Source organism: Lacerta agilis, chromosome 12 (genome assembly GCF_009819535.1).
Source record: "Lacerta agilis isolate rLacAgi1 chromosome 12, rLacAgi1.pri, whole genome shotgun sequence".
Taxonomy (NCBI): Eukaryota; Metazoa; Chordata; class Lepidosauria; order Squamata; family Lacertidae; genus Lacerta; species Lacerta agilis.
The window spans coordinates 37,632,167-37,653,119 of record NC_046323.1 but is presented as its reverse complement, the minus strand read 5'-3'; the positions used below and the strand labels follow the sequence as shown (position 1 = coordinate 37,653,119).

Here is a 20,953-nt window from a genome sequence, read left to right as displayed (position 1 = left end):
CAAGTAGGGGGCAGTGGCTTTGTGAATAAGAAAGCCGATCAATGATGTGCACAGTTCTGCTTCTTGACTGACATGAGAGCCAGCCAACTTATGCTGTGCAAATTCTGCTTCTTCTCAAGCCACAAGAATGAGTTCCCCTATGTGTGGTCTTGGTTGAGAAGGTTGTATGTGCAGCAGAACTTCAGTCACAACATTTTCATAATAGGCTCACTACTTACATGTTCTTGCCCTGTACACATCCTCAATTTCAGTCAGTATGGTTACTCACATTGAGCTGAGCACCTGTGAGGAGCTCACGGCCATGTCGACTGCCACATTCCTTTCATGTGGATCTGTTTCTTTCATTGAAAAGAATGTGCTCAACTTTCAGAACAGGAAAGCTCCTATTTGGATCCCCCACACTTAAAAACCAACAATTGCTGGATTGAGGGAAATATAAATAAACTTCTGGATTGAGACAAGTGCAAGTTTAGAGGCTGAAAAGCAGTTAAGAAAATGTAATGTTTAGAGACAAAATGTCTGAAAGAGCTCCAGCTCCAATACAACTGTAGCTGCAGATTGGATGAACTAAGCTGATTTCCCCTGGGGCTGAGACTTAGTCATTGGTAAACATACTTGGGCTTCTGACAATTGCACTTTTATGCCCCATTACAGAGGTTTTGAAAATCATTTTGGTTTAATACCCTAGACCTCCCCCCCATCCTCTTATTACGCTTATCCATTTTAGAGGGATGCATTCTGTTGGGGCCCTATAAGCTCCTTATGGTTGAGAGATTCTGCCATGGTCAGGGCTACCCAGTGAACCCAAGGCTGAGCTGAGATTTGAACTTTGCTCTTCCCTGTCCAAATGCAGCACTTCATTTGTTCAGACCTGTCGAAACCCTATCCATAGGGGTCAGAATGCTTGACGCACATTTAGCAGTGCACTGGTATAAAAATAAAGTTACACCATGGCATGTAAATTGCAGAGGATAGAAAGAAAATAGTTGTAGCATCCTAGCTGCTAAGAGCAACATAACTTTTTGTAAACACACAGTGGGTTTTTGTAAACCCACAGAAAAGTAAACTATTGTCAGAAAGTGGATCTGCCTAGATCCTGTGTGTAAAGGGGCATGGGAGACCAAATAACCCTGCTTATTCTTTGAACATGTATTAGAGCAAATGAATCTGAACAAGCCTTCTAAACTCAACAGAGAACTAGCAGGATGGGTGTATATGGGGAAGACATTCCACAGTTGCGATATCACCACTCCACATTCCCATAGAACAAACTTCTTCAGAGTGGCACATTGGATAAAGCTTCCCCAAGATTAGCTTAACTGGTGGTGTTGGAGAGGAAATATCATATAAAATAGGGGTTTGCAGCAGATTTGAATGAAGCCTGAACTAAACCAGAGTGGAGCAGCATATCTTTGAAGTGCCTTTAACTGAAGTTGGGGACCTTGGAAGCAATTTAAGGGTGATTTGGATATTTGAACTGTTTCTGCAAAACTTGGTTTCCCAAATCAGGATTCAGATTCTGACCCAGGCTGAATTTGGCAACATCTGAAACACTTCAGATCAAATCAGGCTGTTTTCTAGAGTGCTGAATAGGAGTCCAAACTGAATCATGCAGTCATTGCATACCCCTAATATATAACTATGTCAAGTTTTGGTTAACTGAGCTATCCGTTGGGCCACCTTGCCAGGATGTTAGTGAACAACACATATCCATCTGCTTACACTTCTGTTTTTGATTTAAACCCATTGAGAAAGAGTCTTTGTGGTGTTATTGAATATTTTAGCTCCATACTCTGAACTTTATGCAGTCTTTAGATAGGTCTTTTAAATACAGACTGGAAAAGTAGTCAAGGTAATAAAATGCTAGCAGAAAGCTAGGACTTGGAAAAGAAGAACTCTGCTTACCTTACATTAATATATAGGGAAAGGGAAATTCAGGCTGCTAACAATATAAAGCAATTGAAATAAATACAGAAAAGAGAATCTAAGGCAGATAAAAGATAAGCAAAGGGGGATATGGCAGTGGTTGAAGAGAGTGAGTCCCAAGGGTGAGACTTGTGCAGATGTACACAGCGAGGAGAAAAGCAACAAGTCTGGCAAAATCCATTCCCCCTAATGTCTATTACATATGGTGAGTCACCTGGCTCCTCTTTTAATCTTAGAAAATGAGTTTCCATTGAATGGAAGCAAGTGTGTGTGTGTAATATATCTATCGCAAAAAACTTTGTCCTGTCTGTCAGTTCAAGTGCCTTCTTTGTATGTTAATCGCCTCTCAAAAATACAATAGCATAAACATAAAATTGAAAAAACACTTCAGGTGAAAGTATGCTATAAGACCTTTGGCTTCATATTTTCTGGATTATCAAAACTCCTATTGCTTTTCAAGGGATGAATTTTATATCCCATAAGACTTTCTGTACTCTCTGAATGTTTACGGTGATTTGAGTTTTTCTAAATATTGAGCCAAAAGTCTTAGAATTGTATATAGACTCCAACATTCTAATTTTAATGATGTAGACTAATGGTTCTCAAAATGGACTTCAGTTGAATACTTAGCCAGGTAACATCTCCCCCCCCCCCCTATTCCAGTCACCAGCCTGACCTTTCCCTTTCTCAATCTAACTTAATAGTGCAGTATTGAAGAAAGGGATAGGCTCTGCAATCATAGAATTATAGAACTGTAGAGTTGGAAGGGCCTCCAAGGGGCCATCTAGTCCAACCCCCTGCAATACAGGAGTCTCCAGTAAAGCATCCATGGCCATCCAGCCACTACTTTAAAACCTCCGTGGAAGAGAGGCCACTCCCTCTCATGGGAGTCTGTTCCACTGTTGAACAGCTCCTACTGTCAGGAAGTTACTCCTGATGTTTAGTTGGAATCTGCTTTCTTTTGACTTGAAGCCATTCAGATCCTACCTTCCAGGGCAGGACAAAACAAGCTTGCTCCATTTCCCACGTGATAGCCCTTTAGGTATTTGAAGATGGCTATCATATCTCCTCTTTTAAAAAAAAGGTAAAGGACCCCTAACAGTTAAGTCCAGTCGCGAACGACTCTGGGGTTGCGGCGCTCATCTCGCTTTACTGGCCGAGGGAGCCGGCATTTGTCCGCAGACAGTTTTTCCGGGTCTTAGTCTCTGCTTATTTAAGCTAAACATATCTGACTCCCTCAACTGTTCCACACAAGGCTTCCAGACACTTGATAATCTTGGTCACCTTCCTCTGCACACATTCCAGCTTGTCAATATCCTTCTTAAATTGTGGTGCCCAGAACTGGACACAGTACTCCAGGTGTGATTGGACCAAGGCAGAATAGAGTGACAATATTACTTCCTTTGATCAGGACACTATACTTCTGATGATGCAGTCTAAAATAGCATGAGCTCTTTCCCCCCCTGCTGCATCACACTGTTGACTCATGAGACCTCTAGATCCTGTCTTCAGCAACATTGGCTACCCCTTCCAGTTTGATGTCATCTGCAAATTTGATGAGTACCCCCTAAATATCTTCATCCAAGTCATTTATAAAGATGTTGAACAACAAAGGGTCCAGGAAAGAACCCTGTGACACCCCACTTGTCACTTTTTTCCACGATGATGTGGAAACATTAGTGAGTACTCTTTGCGTTTGGTCATTCAACCACCTAACAGTTATCTTGTCTAGCCCACATTTTACCAGCTTCTCTGCAAGAATATCATGGGGAACTTTGTCAAGTGTTGATGGGTAATGTATCCCCACCCCATACTTTACTGTTTCCAGAGTCCAAATATGATTCCTTATTAATGTACTACCTATTCATAAGCCTGTCCCTGTTCTTCATAAAAGCTAGTGGAGCAATTGGAGCTCTTTTGACATAAGAGGAAAGGTCTACATTTGGGAAGATCATGTTTGCCTGTTTCATTAGATCCTCTTGCTCCCTGGTCAGAGAACATTCAGTCTCTTTTCTGATTGCAGATTCTCACCCTTCCTTTTTCTCCAAGACTATTCACTTAACCTGAGGAGAAAGAGGAAGGATGTGCAATCATGGAAACCAATGAACAGGATAAACTCACTGCGCACCAAACCCTGTTGTCCTCCACCAACGATTCTGCATATGTTGCTCTTTCTTGCTTCTCCTGTCATCTGCTCCTTTTGTTCCTTTCCTACATTTTCTATTCTTCCTTTATTTCTGTCTACCTCCAACCTTGTCCTTCTGTGTGTTGGTGGCCACATCAAAGACTCATAAATTATTTATACAGCTTACATATGCTTGAATACAGCTGAACTAAGATCATGGTCTGGATTCAAAGAGCCAGAAGCACATGCCCAAATGCTTTGTCATGCACACTAGAACTTCCCTCAAATACCTTGCATGACCACAAGTTATGCTATTTGGAAGCCCATTCTTAGAACATCCTGATTTTCAACAGCAGTTTTCCAAGGGTGGGGGCAGATTGCAATCAGGAACTCCCCCCACCTCTCTCTCACACACACCACTTTGGATTCCAGCCCATGTCCATATGTCAGATTATTATAACATTTGCCACAGGATTAGATCCCCCTGCTAATTGCAGTTATCTACAGTTAATTCTTGCCCAGTGGTGTATTCACAGTTTTGGATAATACCTCATTGTAACCAGTTTGGACTGATCCAAATCCTTTCACTTATTTCAAAAATAGGTTTCAAAGTCTGCATATCCACTAACTATTGCCTATTTCCATAGGGACCACCCACCGTTGCTCTGTCGTTGTTTCTGCCATGTTCCTCATGCAAACACCATTGTAAAACATCAGCTGAAATTCCAGTCAATGCACAAACATTTATTAATCTTGCATTAAGATGACAGTTACTGTGTTCACATAGTGATAACAGATGATGTGCTAACAATGGTTTCGTGGAGCCAAGCCGACGCATTGTAATTATCAATGTGGGTCACCCGTAAGAGTAACTTTCAGTTAACTAGCTTTCTTGTTTTCTAGGTTTATACTCTCAGGAACTCTAAAACATGCTAGACAACATTTATAAGCTTCCCCCACCATCTTGTAATTTTAATCCCTCTGGTCCTATGCTAAGGATGAAAAAAGGAGTAATTGTTATTCTTTTTCTAAGGACAGCACATATTTCTGTTTTTTTAAAATTAAAGCGGCTCCCCACATTTAAAAGAAGTTCACTAAATACACAATTTTAAAAGATGGTGCTGTTAAAATGCTACACTCAATATGCCAGCAAGTTTGGAAAACTCAGCAGTGGCTAGAGGATTGGAGAAGATCAGTCTACATCCCAATCCCAAAGAAGGGCAGTGCCAAAGAATGCTCCAACTACCGCACAATTGCATTCATTTCACACACTAGCAAGGTTATGCTTAAAATTCTACAAGGCAGGCTTAAGCAGTATGTGGACTGAGAACTCCCAGAAGTGCAAGCTGGATTTCGAAGGGGCAGAGGAACCAGAGACCAAATTGCAAACATGCGCTGGATTATGGAGAAAGCTTGGGAGTTCGAGAAAAAACATCTACTTCTGCTTCATTGACTATGCAAAAGCATTTGACTGTGTTGACCACAACAAACTATGGCAAGTTCTTAAAGAAATGGGAGTGCCTGATCACCTCATCTGTCTCCTGAGAAATCTCTACGTGGGACAAGAAGCTACAGTTAGAACTGGATATGGAATAACTGATTGGAAGGACAGATCCTGAAGCTGAGGCTCCTATACTTTGGCCACCTCATGAGAAAAGAAGACTCTCTGGAAAAGACCCTGATGTTGGGAAAGATGGAGGGCACAAGGAGAAGGGAACGACAGAGGATAAGATGGCTGGACAGTGTTCTCGAAGCTACCAACATGAGTCTGACCAAACTGCGGGAGGCAGTGGAAGACAGGAGTGCCTGGCGTGCTCTGGTCCATGGGGTCACGAAGAGTCGGACACAACTAAATGACTAAACAACAACAAATACAAATGATATTTTTACCTATGAAGGTTAAAATGATTCTGGTGTTAAATCCGTAGTACACATCTAAAACCTACCTATATGAGGAAGAGGCTTGCACAAGTTCCAAGAGGCACCTTGTAATTGTATGTTTTTACAGATTTTCTGGGTCACTCTGTGCTCTGTGTTTTGGGTTCTGAACAACTCTGTATAAAAGTTCACTGTAATGGATAATTTAAAATCTGATGTTACTTTCCCCTCTTTTGCCAAAGTGGGTGAAATTTACAGGTCTAGGAGCCCCTCCAGATTGGACTAAGCCTGCCAAATTGCAGGCAGATAGAATCCAACAAAAATAGAGTCCAATAAAAAGAGGGCATAGAGTCCAACAAATTCAAAATAATAAAAGGGGCAGGCTCCACCACATGTCTTCACATAATGCATAGTGAAACGGTGGAATTCACTCCCACAAGAGTCAGTGGTAGCCACCAACCTAGATAGCTTTAAGAGAGGATTAGACAATCATGGAGGAAAAGGCCACCGATGACTATTAGCTGCAATGGTTATGTTCTGCCTCCACTGTCAGAGTTGGTATGCTTCTTGAATACGAATTTCCGGAAACCGAAAGAGAGGGAGAGTGGTGTCATGCTCAAGTCCTCCTTTTGGGCTTCCCATAGACATTTGGTTGGCCACTGTGAGAACAGGATGCTGTACTAGATGGGCCGGTGGTACACAAGGAGACTCACTACCATAAGTGTTCCTAAGAAAGAGTTGAAAAGAAGGCAGTCAGCCCCATGGATCCACCTTCTGACATCTCCTGTTTGTTCTGGGGTAAGGGCTTAGTGAGCATCTTGGCTTAATGCATCCTCTGAAGGCACGCCAATAGTTAGGTTTCAGTCCAAAAGGGAATTTCCCAGTGTCCATTTTCAGCTGGAATCTGTTCACTTTCGGCCACAGTATCAGAGGCCAAGTTCTCTTTCGGCAGTATGTGCGTTCCAAATATTGTGTTACCCTTTCGTTCATCTGGAAGCAGAAAGAAGCTCTGGATTTAAGAAGCAATGAAATGGCAACTGTGTTTTAACCCTAATTATTTTTGGATTGTACCACATGTTGTATTATTTATCATTTAATCAAACAGGAAGCCTTTTTTCAGAGGCAAATTACATGTGTAAAACAACACACAAACCTGGGTGCCTCAAATGTTTCCAGTCTCTGATTCAGTGTTGAAAGCAAAACGTTGGCTGCATCTAGACTGATACTTTTTTGGATGTGTTTCCACCATATGTTTTAGTTCAAGACAATATTTTCTTTTATGTTGTATTATAAAAATCATGTAAAATGTTCTTTTGGAGAATGGCTACTATTCCTCTCCTTTTGCCTAATTAGAAGATCACAGTACAAGGAATCTGACATCGTTTCATAAAATAGTATGTGGAAGAAGCAAGGCACTAAACTGGAATAGAAAAGTGTCACCAGTAATTTCTAGCATCACTCAGAAACAATAGCCTGCCTTTGTGATAGTGAAATGAAGCAGCCATGATGACATTAAGTTAAAAATATATATTGCAAGCTAAGATCAGTATTTATGTTGCTCTCTATTACTAGGTATAATTGCAGCTTATTTCTGAGAAGGGTAAAACACATTTTCCCCAAAAACATTAGTTTTCATTTTGAAAACTTCTTTGGCAATAGACCTCTTGAGAAAGTTGGGCCCACATGGACACCTCCACACATGTGGTTCAGCTACTGCCTTTGCACCTCTCATGTGGGAATGGATCAGTCTTTTTTCAGGGTGTACTGTATTTGTAAGTCTGTTCTGCCCTGTCTCAGCCCCAATCTGTTTTAAACACACACACACACACACACACACACACACACACACACAACAATTCACAGTATTTTGGTATGCATTTCCCCCAAAGCACATGGGGTTTGTATGCATTTAAACAAAAATCTGCATTCTTGTATGCATGTGTGTTGAGCGTGTTTGTAGAATCTAAATGAATCAGCCCAAGATTTATTTATTTTTAATGAAACCCTTGTTTCTTTATTTTGCCAGACTTACAAAATATGGCAGCGTTGCTCTCCTGTTTGCATGGTATTGCCTGTGGCCATACTGTCCCAAACAAGCTGAATGCCATCTTGCGGTTTATGTTTTCAGGGAGACTTTTTATGAAATGTCTTTTTAAAACTATCCATTATATGCCAGTATAATGGAACTGATAGTGTGGTGACTTTGCTAGTGGGAATTGTGACTCACATCCTCATTAGAACAAGAAGCTTGCCAAGTGTAAGGATACACAAATTTGTCAAGCCAATGTTTTACATTTTTAGGTGCAGACTTAAAACATCTTAAAAAAACATACAAACACAAAGATGTGACATGGCCCCAGAAGGGTAGAGAATCATGAAAGAAATAAAGGATAAAGCAATAGTTTTAGAGGGACTTCCCTGGAAAGAGGCACTCACAAATGCTGTTTCAGTCATAGGAATCTGGTTTAATGAATTGGTTACCAAGTCAAAATCATCCAAAGGACTTCTACTGTGAAAATTATTTTGGGGTTCATCACTGAGGAAGGCAAAAGATCTGCTGTGAACATGCAGGATATAATTGTAAATACCGGTAGCCTATTTTTCAAAATGCCAAACTTAAGGCTTTACTGAAACCACCATATGTACATTATGTGCATGCATTTTTTTGGTTTTGAACCAGGCACATAGAATACTTCTGCCTTTAACTCATCTGCAAGGTTTGCAGGAAAATTGCTGCATGCCTGAGGGAACATGTTGCAATTAGAGTTCATCAGAATTGCAGTTCGTGGAAAGAAACATAAATAGGGGGTGACATTTTAGGAGTTTTGTCATTAAACACAAAGGATATAGAGAAACAGAGCTGTGCAATGTAGTCATTTCCTAGGCAAGCGCTATGCCTTTGCTATTAATCGATAAACCACAGAAACATCTGAGTCTTCTCCCCTGTTCATTGATGTCAGTGACAGAAATTCCAGTTCTCTCCCTGTCATCTAGGTTGGGCCCTAACTTTGGAACTACAGTACGTTAATTTTATTTTTGATAACTGTTACAGAAATTAGCAGCCCTTTGAGTGGGTCCACAGAAGCATGATTTGCAGACTAATTCTCACACCATAGTGTTCATTCATAAGATATGCCAACAGTTGTCATACTGTTCACAGATCACTTTTCAGTCACAGCACTCCATTGTATTTAAGAAGTGCATTTTCCTCTAATGCAAGCCATGCCCATCAACAGATAATGAAACCCAGCATGTGTTAAATGTATCACTTGGTAATTACCAGGTAAACTGATTGTCTACAGATGACCTCCTCTCTGAAGATCAGACACTAGGTATTCTTGCTTTCAGCAAGATATTTTTAGCATGTTGTGGATCAGGAAGGATTTTTTGCATAAACAGATTGCCTGGTGATTATGGGGTTTTATGTCTTAAAGGTCGTAAAGGGATCCCTGACCATTGGGTCTAGACTCTGGGGTTGCGGCGCTCATCTCGCTTTACTGGCCGAGGGAGCCGGCAAACAGCTTCCGGGTCATGTGGCCAGCATGACTAAGCCGCTTTCTGGCGAACCAGAGCAGTGCACGTAAACCTTCCCGCCAGAGCGGTACCTATTTATCTACTTACACTGCGTGCTTTCGAACTGCTAGGTTGGCAGGAGCAGGGACCAAGCAACGGGAGCTCACCCCACCGCGGGGATTCAAACCGCCGACCTTCTGATCGGCAAGCCCTAGGCTCTGTGGTTTAACCCACAGCGCCACCCGCGTCCCTCCCTTTTGTCTTAAGGAAATATAAAAGCTCCAGAACCTCCAGGCATCTGCTTATGTAAAAATTCCTTCCCAAGCCACAATGTGGCAATATTTCCCTTGAGGCTGAGAGCCAGAACGTTCAGTTGGTATAAACCAAGTGCAACTGGAATAGACAGGGCCAGTTTGTCTATAGAGCAAGTGGAATATTAAATTCAACTCTCAGCCTGTAGGCAGAGCTGTGTGATCATTTGCTGGTGCCCCATGTGCTATAACACTGTCCCCAAGTGCTGCTCTTTTAGTCTCACATTAGCAATATACAATGACTTCTCTGCTGAGTATGTTGGCCTTGTCTGTGAACTCACATAGGTGTTGCAATATAGGTGCTACTGCTGACATATGGTTGTCCTTCTCCCTGGTGACAGACTCTAATTTTATTTTATTTATTAAATTTATATAAATGCACCATGCCTTTTAATTATATAGGCAAGTCTGCAAATGGTGCTTTGGATTAAGGCAAAATCCTGCTTTTGCTCTACTGAGTTGGTGTAATCGCTGACCATGTTGCAAAATCCTACCTTGGGAGTTATGTGATTCTGTGCATTTTGTGCTCAATATGTAGAAACTTTGTATTTTTTATTTTTTTTATTTTAAATGGAATTCAAGCAAGAAAATGGAATGTTTTTACAAGTTACATTGAGAGGTCAGAGGGTGAGAGGTGACTGGCAAGATGCTTATTCAGTGCATTAGTCTAACACAAATACTTCCTGAAGTATGAAATGCTTTGATCTGCATAAGCATGTACCATATGTGTGCAGCTGTGATCCGTGTTTCCCAACCACTAGAAGGTTAGTGAAAGGTAGAATATAGGTCTTAAGTCTGTGTTCAATTTCTGCTTTTATATTCAGCAGTTCATAATTTTATGTAATACTGGAGCTGTATGAAAAATATGCACAAGGGCTGAGTGATAACAGATTTTTTTTGTGGTTTGATTCAATGTTGTTTGGGTGGATTCAAAATACTCAGGGCTGCAGGCTGAGAAGAAAAAGGGTTTTAATTAAGGCTATGTGACTTCAAAATACCCGAGGCTACATTAAAAGCTTGGGAAGCTTTTCAGAATGCGAGGTTCTGTATAGCTCCTTTAAGATAAATGTTTAAGCAGTTGTGTCACAGACTAGCTGCCGCAAAATTGCAACAGAGACCGGGAACAACCTTTTATTAGTGGAGAGCATAGATTTTAAGTAGGCATATCGTACTGCCATGTGGTTGATTCTGTACTAAGAGTATTTCCATGGGCAGCGGGGGGGGGGGGGGGGGGGCTGGATTTGGCTGATCACACCGTAAAAGAAAAATTGGGCTGCTGGTTGTCAGAAAATTGATGACAGGCCACAGTTTTTAAAAGAATTTATCTGAAATCCCAACCCTGAATGTTTGCACCTGCGAAACCGGGTAATATTTTTCCATTGACTGTATAACATCAAGTTTTAGGGAAATTCACCAATGCAGTTGTTGGCATTTCCTATCCTAAGCATCTATGAGCTTAAAGGTTTTAGGTTTCTTCTGAAAAGAACAATCCCATCTTGAATTCCCCACCCCACCCCCCTAACATTTAACATAAGTCACTTGGAGACTTTGAGTGGCAAGCAAGCAACTAACAAATCTAATACAATAGTAATAACAATCAAATATTAGCAGACTTACTTTTCCTGTTTCCTCATATTTCTCCATTCCCCACCATCTGCAGCCAAGGATGTGGAGCTGGGGCAGGGTAGCATTTTAGTGTCAGCTTTTAGTTGAGCATCTCATCTCATTTCTACCTTTATGGGCACGCCTCATGCTACTGAGCTTTTGCCTACACAACAATTACTGCCCATGAAGGCATGAGTTGTTTTCTGATATGGGTACACAAAATTTGACAGCCCCTTTCTGCACTGGCTACCCCATCTGTGTGCCTCCGGCAGAAAATAACATGTCACGATACATGTATAACAAAATACTTTTCCTAAGTGGAAATTTATCTCCACTTAGGAAAAAGTGATGCATGGCATGGCAATAAAATTCAGCTTTTGGAAGGCTCTGACCCTGGAATCAGCTTTATCTTGGTGAATAATTTTGTGGAACAAACATAAGAGCAGTCACACTGGGTCATGCTAATGGATTATCTCACCCCAAATCCATTCTTCGACCAGTGACAAGATCTGGATGCTTCAATCATGACATTTAATGAGGATGGTCACTCTTTGCTTCAAACAACCTTTCTGAGAAATAGCCTGAGTTTTCTGCCTGACAACCATTGATATGCTTATCTTAAATACATCTGTTTAGCCCTTTTTGGAACTCTGTTATCCTTTTGGCCACTTTTCATTCTGTGGATGGATTCTTTTGAGAATCCAGCCTTGAAAACTCCATTCCAGAGCTGCAGAACATATGGCTATTTTCATTCATTACTGGATATGTTTCTCTAGGCATGTTATTTTAAAATAATTTATTTTCGGTATAATGGTTTTGGTTTGGAGCTCATTCTCATTTCATTTTTCTTTCTCTTGCATGTTGTTATTTTTTTAACAAGCTTCTGCTGGGTATGGCAGGCTCTACGGACGAAACGCTTCAGGAAGCAGCAGCTGGTTGCATAGCAAACATCCGAAGGCTGGCTCTAGCTACAGAGAAAGCAAAGTACGGTTGATACTCCAAACACAGTTTTTACCACGTCCTCTGAACTTTCCTTTTTAGTACTGCAGCCTGCAAGCTCAGAGTGCGCAGACACTGAATTAGAATGCCTCAGAAATGTGGATTTAGGTTATTTTCACGGCTGATTTACATCTGATCAGAATTAACACAAGAAGTAGATATGGAACAAAATTTGGAAAAACCCTTCTTTAATTTAATTTACCATACTATTTTTTCAGTCCCTCTTTTTGTCCTTTTTTTTTTACTTTTTCTAAAGTTGCACAGAGACTATCGAAAAAATGTAAGTTTAAGAACATTGTCTCTCCACATCTCTGTGTGTGTGTGTGCATGCATGTGATGGGCATATAATAAAGATGTTTTCCCTTACTGTGTGTGGTTGTAGCCTCATTCCTGGGCGTCTCGAGCAATTCTTTTCTTGCTAAACCTGTCTAATCATTCTGTCATTATGGCTTTGCTTGTTTGAGTACTTACAATTCTCCAGAGAGGACGGCATACACCACATGCCCCCAGCTTCACATCTGGAAATGCACAAGTACTTCAAACAGATGGAATTGTCCACATGCTTCCAAGACTTCCCCAAATATCACTTTAGTTCTAACAGCACTAAAGAAATCACTTAATTGGATTAGAGTCACATTATGAACATGATTAGAAGATCAAGTGTTAAAACTCCCAACTAGATTCACTAAATGAGAATAATACAACAAACAAGTGTTTTATGCTTTCCCAATGGAACTCTCTCATTGTCGTTACCCTCTTCTGACTCAAAGCACATCTACAGTACTAATGCACTCTGTGTTCTTTTACCACTCTATGATGGCTTGCCCCAAAGAATCATGGGAAGCAGAGAGAATCTTTAGAATTCTGTCTTGAAAATCCCTAGTTCTCCCCACAAGTTTCCAGAATTGCTTCAGGTGAGTGGTTGTTAGACACTTTCAGTCTGTGTTGTAGATATGCCCAAAGCCTGTGTTCCTGATATGGCGCCTGTTGATGTAGGGCAGGGACTGTGCTGTTTTTATTCATTTGTAAGCCTCTCTGGGAGCAATCTGCATTGCCATGGACACTGAGAGCCCCAGTAGGCAGTAGCTTTATCATGTATATTGCATGGGATAATAAACCAAAAATAACCTAATAAAGCAAACTCTGCTGTTTCCATTTAATTTTTTTCATAAACTAAAACATTCATTTTGAATTGTTATCAGAATACTTACAGGATTCTGCCCTTCTTTCCAGGGCCGGCCCTACCATTTCACGGGGTAAGGTAGCCCACCTCAGACTGCAGATCTTGGGAGTACCATTAAGGGACAGAGTTCATTACTCAGTTTACTATTTGACTACCATCAGTGGGGACACCATTTTTATTTTCTGTCTATGGCATCAAAACATCTTGGAGCAGTTCTGTCCTCTGATTTTTCTTTAAGTGTATTTTTCAAATCTCAACTCTAGTTGGCAGGTGGTTGGCAACATTCATTTTATTCTCAAGAGTTGAGGCTTTCAGAATGCGTTTGGTATCTTTTCCAATTTGCTTGGGTCAGTTTCTTGGTGAGTGTAAATCAACAAAACCCCAGTAGATGTCAAAACCACTAAGCCTTCTTTCATTAAGAAGCTGGGGGTAGGGATTGGGATATCTTTACCATTCACAAAACCATTCTCCAAGGGAAATACTATAGCACTTTAGGAAGAGAGTTAACAGAGAGGACTTTTCCTCCTTTGAACTGAAGAGAAATACTTGAGCTTTCACCACAAATGTCTGTCAGCCGACAAGAAAGCCTTTCTTTTATCACTTCCTGCTTGTATGATTTATTACTTGATGACAGACACTCATTATCAACTAATCAATTGTCCCAGGATGCTCAAATAGGCACTGAAATGTGAGCTTTATATTCATTTCCCCTTAAAGTTCAAGCATATGAAAATATGTTATGACCCACTTACACACTGTTTTATCTTTCTCTTGTTAAGGAAATATCAGATGTGTATGTATACTAACCATTTTAACATTTCATCTTTCTTTATCTCAGGAAATATGGTCCTTGGATAGAAATTCAGACATCCTCACGGCTGTGTGGTAGGTTTAAAAGCACTAGTATGTGTAGGTGATCTTTTAAAAAAGAAGAAGAAAAAGAAGAAGCAGTAAACAAACTGGTTTCCTCTTATTTATTTTTTAATGACTGCACAATTATCAAAATGATAGGCATCTGCCAATGGGTATCACAACAATGATGGCTGATTCTCACATGCCTGCACATCACACCTCATTGCTTCATGAAGGTATCATGGCTGAACATGTGAGCAGGAGCGGACTTTGGTTTTTCAGATTTCAGTGGCACCCTACACAAGGCCAAAATTCCCCAATCCATCTCTTGATTTCCATTTTGTTCCGTTCACTACGTCATAGTTGCAGTGCCCTGATCCAGCATACTACGTCACAGTTGCAGTGCCCTGATCCAGGGCACTACGTCATAGTTGCAGTGCCTTGATCCAGTGCAGCAGAGCTGGATGGGCTGTCCTAAAGTCACCTCTGATGTGAACTGTGTCCAATGTGGTATTTTATATGTGATGGACAAATCAATCTGTGTAAAGAGGTCATTTATGGAGGTTTGCCTCAGGGTAGCCCCCATAATCTGATAAGAGGTGTGGGAAGACAGAAGAGAGAAGGCCTCTTTCGTTGTCCCACCTTTAATATTCCTCTCTCCTGGAGGCCTATTGTATTATTTTTCCTTTTCCCACTAAGACACTTTTCGTTTCACAAAGCCTTTTAAAAAGCTACTACTTAAATGCTGCTCTTAAATTGATGTTGAAGGGGTTAATTTCATTATTATTTTTGCAATTAATGCTTTTAAAAAAATAATAACGGCATTATGTTTTTTAAACTGCCCTGGGAACTTTATGTTGAAAGGGTGGCATAGATGAGGCAATTTTTGATATTACTATCATTATCAAGTGATGGGCGCACGTGTCCGAACTCGGCCTCAGCAAGACCACTAGACCACCCCTTGACATTTCAGTAAGCCAAAGTGTGTGTGTGTGTGTGTGTGTGTGTGTGTGTGTGTGTATTTGTCTATTCCTTGCTTATTCTCCCCTTCCTCTGCCTACACCTTCTGTTCTGTCTGCCTCACTGGCTATTTCTCCTGCTCTTTCTTTCTGGTTCGAGGGGGTGCTTTCCTACTGTCTTCGCTGTCTGCAGGCATTTCAATTCCCTTGGTTTTTCCACTCCTACCAATATAATCTCCTGAAAACTGCTCGGCTGGCGCGAACCCTTTTTTTTCACTTCAATTAAGCTCTTTGTCTTTCAAATAACAGAAATAGTAGTTAGGGTGACATCATGTCACATCTCTTGCCAACCGTGGTGGCAATCCTGAAGCCGCTTGCCCCAGCCGAGCTCAACATTTCTGCGCTGGCTGTTTTCATAGTTGACTTCCAAGATTTGGAAAGCAAACTGCTCCCCAGCCGAAAAGCTGCGGTCTCCTTGTCTGTCATCTCTTAAGCTTTTCTGCACACTCCTCTGGATTCGGGAATAGCAGAGTGGGAGAGAGATTGTGTGGCTCAGCCACACTTATGGCTCAGACAGCCCAACCTCACTCTAGGGCTTTGGTGACCTGCCTTTTACCTTTCAAGGGCCAAACCCTAGTTAGCCTCATTACACACATACACATACACACACTTAAAAAAAACACACACACAAAAAAAACACAACCTTGTGGAATTAGGCCAAGAGAATTTTTTGGCCCAAACCTAGCAGACTAACGGGAATCATTTCTGTTGTCATTCCTCCGGCACTATATAGAATTTCTCACCAAGAAGGAAGATAAAGACTCACCAATTATATTTTACAGCTCTGGCTAGGCTATAATGTTCTACAACACTCAGCACTGTGCCGTTCTTATCAAGATGCTGAAGCCAGCAGACTAGCACTTCTCCTGGAAGGAATCTGCCTGCTCTGTTTTAATAGGTTACTCTTAACAAGCAGATTTTTTTTCGGTCACCTTCACTTTTTAATCAAACCCCATCCTTAAGCTTGATGGGTCAGAACAGATGCCTGTTTTATGTAAGTGAGGGAGCCTTGTGGTTTACGCTCTGTGTTAGTATTTGTTCTAGTTTTACTTCTTTGTTCTGTGCCAGACACCCTTTCGCTAGACGGTTCCTTGCCAGTTCCTGCTGTTATTTTTGGCAACGCAGATGTTTTATCCAAATTTACATGAAATACAAGTAACTTGTGTGTTTCATCTTTTCTGTGTGTTTTTTTTAAAAAAAAACAAGAGAAAACAAAGACTGTAGTCAATTGTACAAATCTCCTTCTCCAAAGGTCCCAGGAATCCCGCACATGAGAGTTCTCCATCGGGTGACAGACTTCTTAATGTTAGGTTGTTCCTAGCAGAGCCTTATGAAGAAAGCTTCACACTCAAAGGAAGCGTAATGGATGCACGGCGAGAGGGGCAGTTAGTCCATGTGACCCTTTTTCGAGATAGAAAAGTCACCACAAGGTGTCCCAATATCTGCGTTCGAAAGTGGATTTGAGAAAGCACCTTATTTTATTAGGCAAGTTTAGTAAGCAAGCACTCTCTGCACTGGATCTGCGGGGGGTGGGGTTGTCACCCAGTGTGGAAAAAGCTTTGGCCTTATCAGGCAAGGCCTGCTTGGCACACCAGCTCTGGGAGTACAATGTTAAGTATAATTGTTTAATTGGCACTGAAATGGAGAATGCTGGGAGATGCCACTGAAGCTAAAGAAAAGCAAGAAGAGCTCTCTAAACTCCTAGACAGGTTGATAATCAACTGTTATTGTTCTCTGGTAGCTCTGGTGAGGTGTTTAACTTTAGATCACATGGGAGGCTATTGAATTGCAAATTCGCCATCTTGGAAAGGTGATGGGTTGGAGTCTTTGTTCCCAGGCTCCATGGAAGTAGGATGTAAATAATGAAGCTCTTCAGGAGCACTCAGCCTCAGGCTGTGGAGGAGTCTGGAATGGAGGAGAGACAGAGTTTTTATCTCAATCCTGTTTAAAGTTATTTTCAAGAAGATGCTGAGCCTATGCTTAGATAAGCATATGTCTTGTGGAATTCTTTGGATGCATCTTTGATGTTTTTGTTCTGCTTTGAAGAAAGTTATGCCAATAAAGTTTTGAATAAACCACAGTCAGTAAGCTATGAATAACCGCAGTATTTGGCCACCGCTGCAATCGGGTAACTCATAGAAAGGGGATCCAAGGTATAGATGTGATGGTTGAATCTACACAGAGTCCTCTGGTAGCTGGCTTCTACTGACGTGGTCCCTGGCCCATGTGGACCACTAAAGGCATCTTTGCAGGCACTTCATGGCTCCCCTTTAATCGCATAAATTGAGCTCTCATTGCTATGGTGCTACCCAACGGTAGCGGCAACCAAGGATCAAAGCATAGGCCATCATGCAGGGTAGCCAGTCCCAGTCCTCTGAGGCCATGAGAGTAAATACAGCAGTACCTTTCCGGCAATGTGTCTTAATTCAATATTCTAGAGGAGAAAGTCTGAAAATTCATGGCAGCAGCAGAAGTGTGGTCCAGATCCTAGTTGCATGTGCATGTGAGCATTTTTTAATTTCCCAGCTAGTTTTCCAACCTTTAAAATGTGGAGTCTGGGTCTTGCCTCCTGCCGGCTACTTGCCCACTCCCATTTTACAGCAAAAGTCATTTTAATGTTAGAAGTCAGCAAACGGGATGCAAACAACTAGCTCTAAAGTATCGTTCAGTTGGCGTGAAAACAATTCAACTGCAGAAGTGTTACATATATAATGAATGGACCCTCAGGCTGCCACTGCTCCTTCTGTATCTAATAGAAAAATAGTGTACGGCAGAGAATGTGTTCATTGTCTGTTTCAATCAGTCCATTATCTCCTTACTTATGAGTTTCCTAAGTTGCTGCTATGGCACTGTTTCCATTTTAATTCCTCAAAGGACAATTCACTTTTGTGTTATCCTCACCCTGTTTGGGAACACAAACGTGAGAGGGGAGGGAAATGATGTTTGTGGATATTCTTTCCTAGTATTTACACAGGAACCTGGCCTCAAACACCGGTAGCTTTGAATTATAGAATTGTAGAGTTGGAAGGGACCCTGAGATGCAGGTCAACCCCCTGCAATGCAGGAATCTCTAGTAAAAGCATCCATGACAGATGGCCATCCAACCGCTGCTTTAAAAGCTCCAAGGAAGGAGTGTCCACCACCTTCCATGGGAGTCCATTCCACTGTCAAACAACTCTTACTGTCAGAAAGTTCTTCCTGATGTTTAGTTGGAATCTCCTTTCTTGTGATTTGAAGCCATTGGTACTGGTTCTAGTCTACAGAGCAGGAGAAAACAAGCTTACTCCATCATCCATATGACAGGCCTTTAGATATATGAAGATGCCTATCATATCTCCTCTCAGCCTCTTCTTTACCAGGCTAACCATACCCAATTACCCCAGCCATTGGTTGCTAGGTTTCCAGATCCTTGATCATCTTGGTTGACCTCTTCTGTGGCTTGTCAGTACCCTTATTAAATTGTGGCACCCAGAACTGGACACAATACTCCAGGTGTGATCTGACCAAGGCAGAATAGAGTGGGACTATTACTTCCCTTGATCAGAACACTACACTTCTAATATGCAGCCTAGAATCACGCTGTTGAGTCATGTTAAGCTTGTGGTCTACTAAGACTCCGAGGTCCTTTTCACATGTACTACAGGTAATCCAGGTACCCCCCATTTTATATTCATGCAGCTGGTTCTTTCTCCCTAAGTGTAGACCCTTACATTTGCACCATTTTCTTTGCCTCAGGCTGCCAGAAATCTGACCTAGGCTCCCCCTAAGCAGCCAGAAGGTGATTCTTCATCCCTCTTTCCTCTGGTGAAGTAAAGACTTGCCCCATTCACATTGCTGGAATGGCACCAAGTAACCATTGTGCCTGCAGCACCTGAGCCCTAGGAAGGCTCTTATAGGGTGGGGTTTTCGAACTGGAGAGGAATCAGGATACATAGGCCTCCTCTCCCTGATATGGCCTGTACAACACCGGCCACCAAAACCTTGAAAGGCAATTGGAGAAGAAGAGTAGAAGTGTTGTTGTTTTTCTTAGAATAGTCAGTGGGTGTAGCTGCATGGCTTTTTCTCATTTGTCTAGTACGTTTGGTACTATGTTATCTGCTGCCACACACCAAGAAGCAAGGCCAGGCCATTGGGCTGCCTGTGTATTTTCTCCTCCGCAGTTAGTAGCAGATTGTGGAGGGAAGGGGTGAGGCATGGTGAGGGCAGAGGGTTAGACAGTCCTACCCTCCTTGGCCCCAACCCAACTCACAGTCCTTTGCAACTGATTTCGTTTGGGAGGAGGAGAGAATTACATGGGGATATCAAACCACAAATCTCCCTCATAATGTCTTAATGTCTTAAGTTGATCTCCAAATCTGGATATTGTTCAAAGTGCATTGCCTTTCTGGTAAAGAGGCCAATTGCATGAGCTATGTGGCACTTATTCTGTAATGGCTGTGGAAATTTCATTATTCCTTTTCCTCTGCCTTGTTCTCTAGTTGCCCTATTTCAAAATAGGGGATACTTTTTAAAATGGTGTTTGTTTCATTTGTGTGTTTGTATATAATGATGAATCATCAATTCTTTCCCTTTTTCCCCTTCTGGCCTTGGCCAAAGGTGGAAACACTGCATTGATAATAAAAATTGGCATTTTTATCCTGCTCGTAAGCTAAGAAAAAAAGGCTCCCAGAGCCACTAACAGATAACAGTGCGAAGGCCATCCCAGCCCTTTGGCTCACAAAGTGGTATGACACAAAAGGAAAATAGACTGGCAAGGGGGAGGGAAAATCAAACTCAGGTGCTAAGGCTGCATACACACCACACATCTAAAGCACACACAGAGAGATCCTGGGAACTGTAGTTTGTTAGGGGTAAACTACAGTTCCCAAGATTCTATGGGAGTAAGCTTTAAAGGTGTGCTGTATACACAGCCTAGTTATAATGTGAGCCCGGTTATAATGTGATAATTCTGAAAACTGTGTTTCAAAGGATGTTGTCCCAAGTCTTTTCAACCCATTTTCTGGATCAAACAGGTTGACATATTCTGTTACCTATTGTACGAATACAATGCTATGTGTAGGTGTAGTACCCTTATTTATGGAGTGTCATTGTGCTGAAACATCACATACTCATAGTTCTGTTTCATTCCAAAGCATGTTTTGAAATGATAAAAATGAAATGTTTTGAAATGGGGGGGGGGGGGGACTGACCTGAAACTTCTAGGATTGCATAAGGAGCAGGTCAGTTGAGTTGACTTCAAGGCTCTCTTAGCCCCATTTGCAATTTCCCAGCATTACCAATAGGTGGCGCTCTCCGTTTTGGTTACCAGGACTGACAAAATACTGTGTTTAAATGAAATGCTGTGTGCAGTTCAGCTCGATAACTGTAGCAGATTCTGAGTACTATTTGAAGAACCACATACTTAAAGTTTGGCATTTTACCTCTTAAGGTTGGTGTTTATGTGCTTTCTACTAGCAAGCTGTGTTAGCAGAACACCTCATCAGGTCAGGAGATGGGTCTATCAAATCAGCCAGATTTGACAATTTGCTAATTTAGAGGGGAA

At 41.5% G+C, this 20,953-nt stretch overlaps 1 protein-coding gene across 1 annotated transcript in view; it reads left to right on the top strand.

Annotated features, from left to right (window-relative positions):
- Positions 1-12,604, top strand: part of ARMC4 (armadillo repeat containing 4) — a 77,739-nt gene extending 65,135 nt beyond the window's left edge. Inside the window, exon 20 of the mRNA XM_033165354.1 lies at positions 12,239-12,604. Within this exon, the coding sequence (XP_033021245.1) occupies positions 12,239-12,352 (114 nt within the window). The 3' untranslated portion in view covers positions 12,353-12,604. The remainder of the gene's footprint in view (positions 1-12,238) is intronic.
- Positions 12,605-20,953: the final 8,349 nt, after the last annotated feature.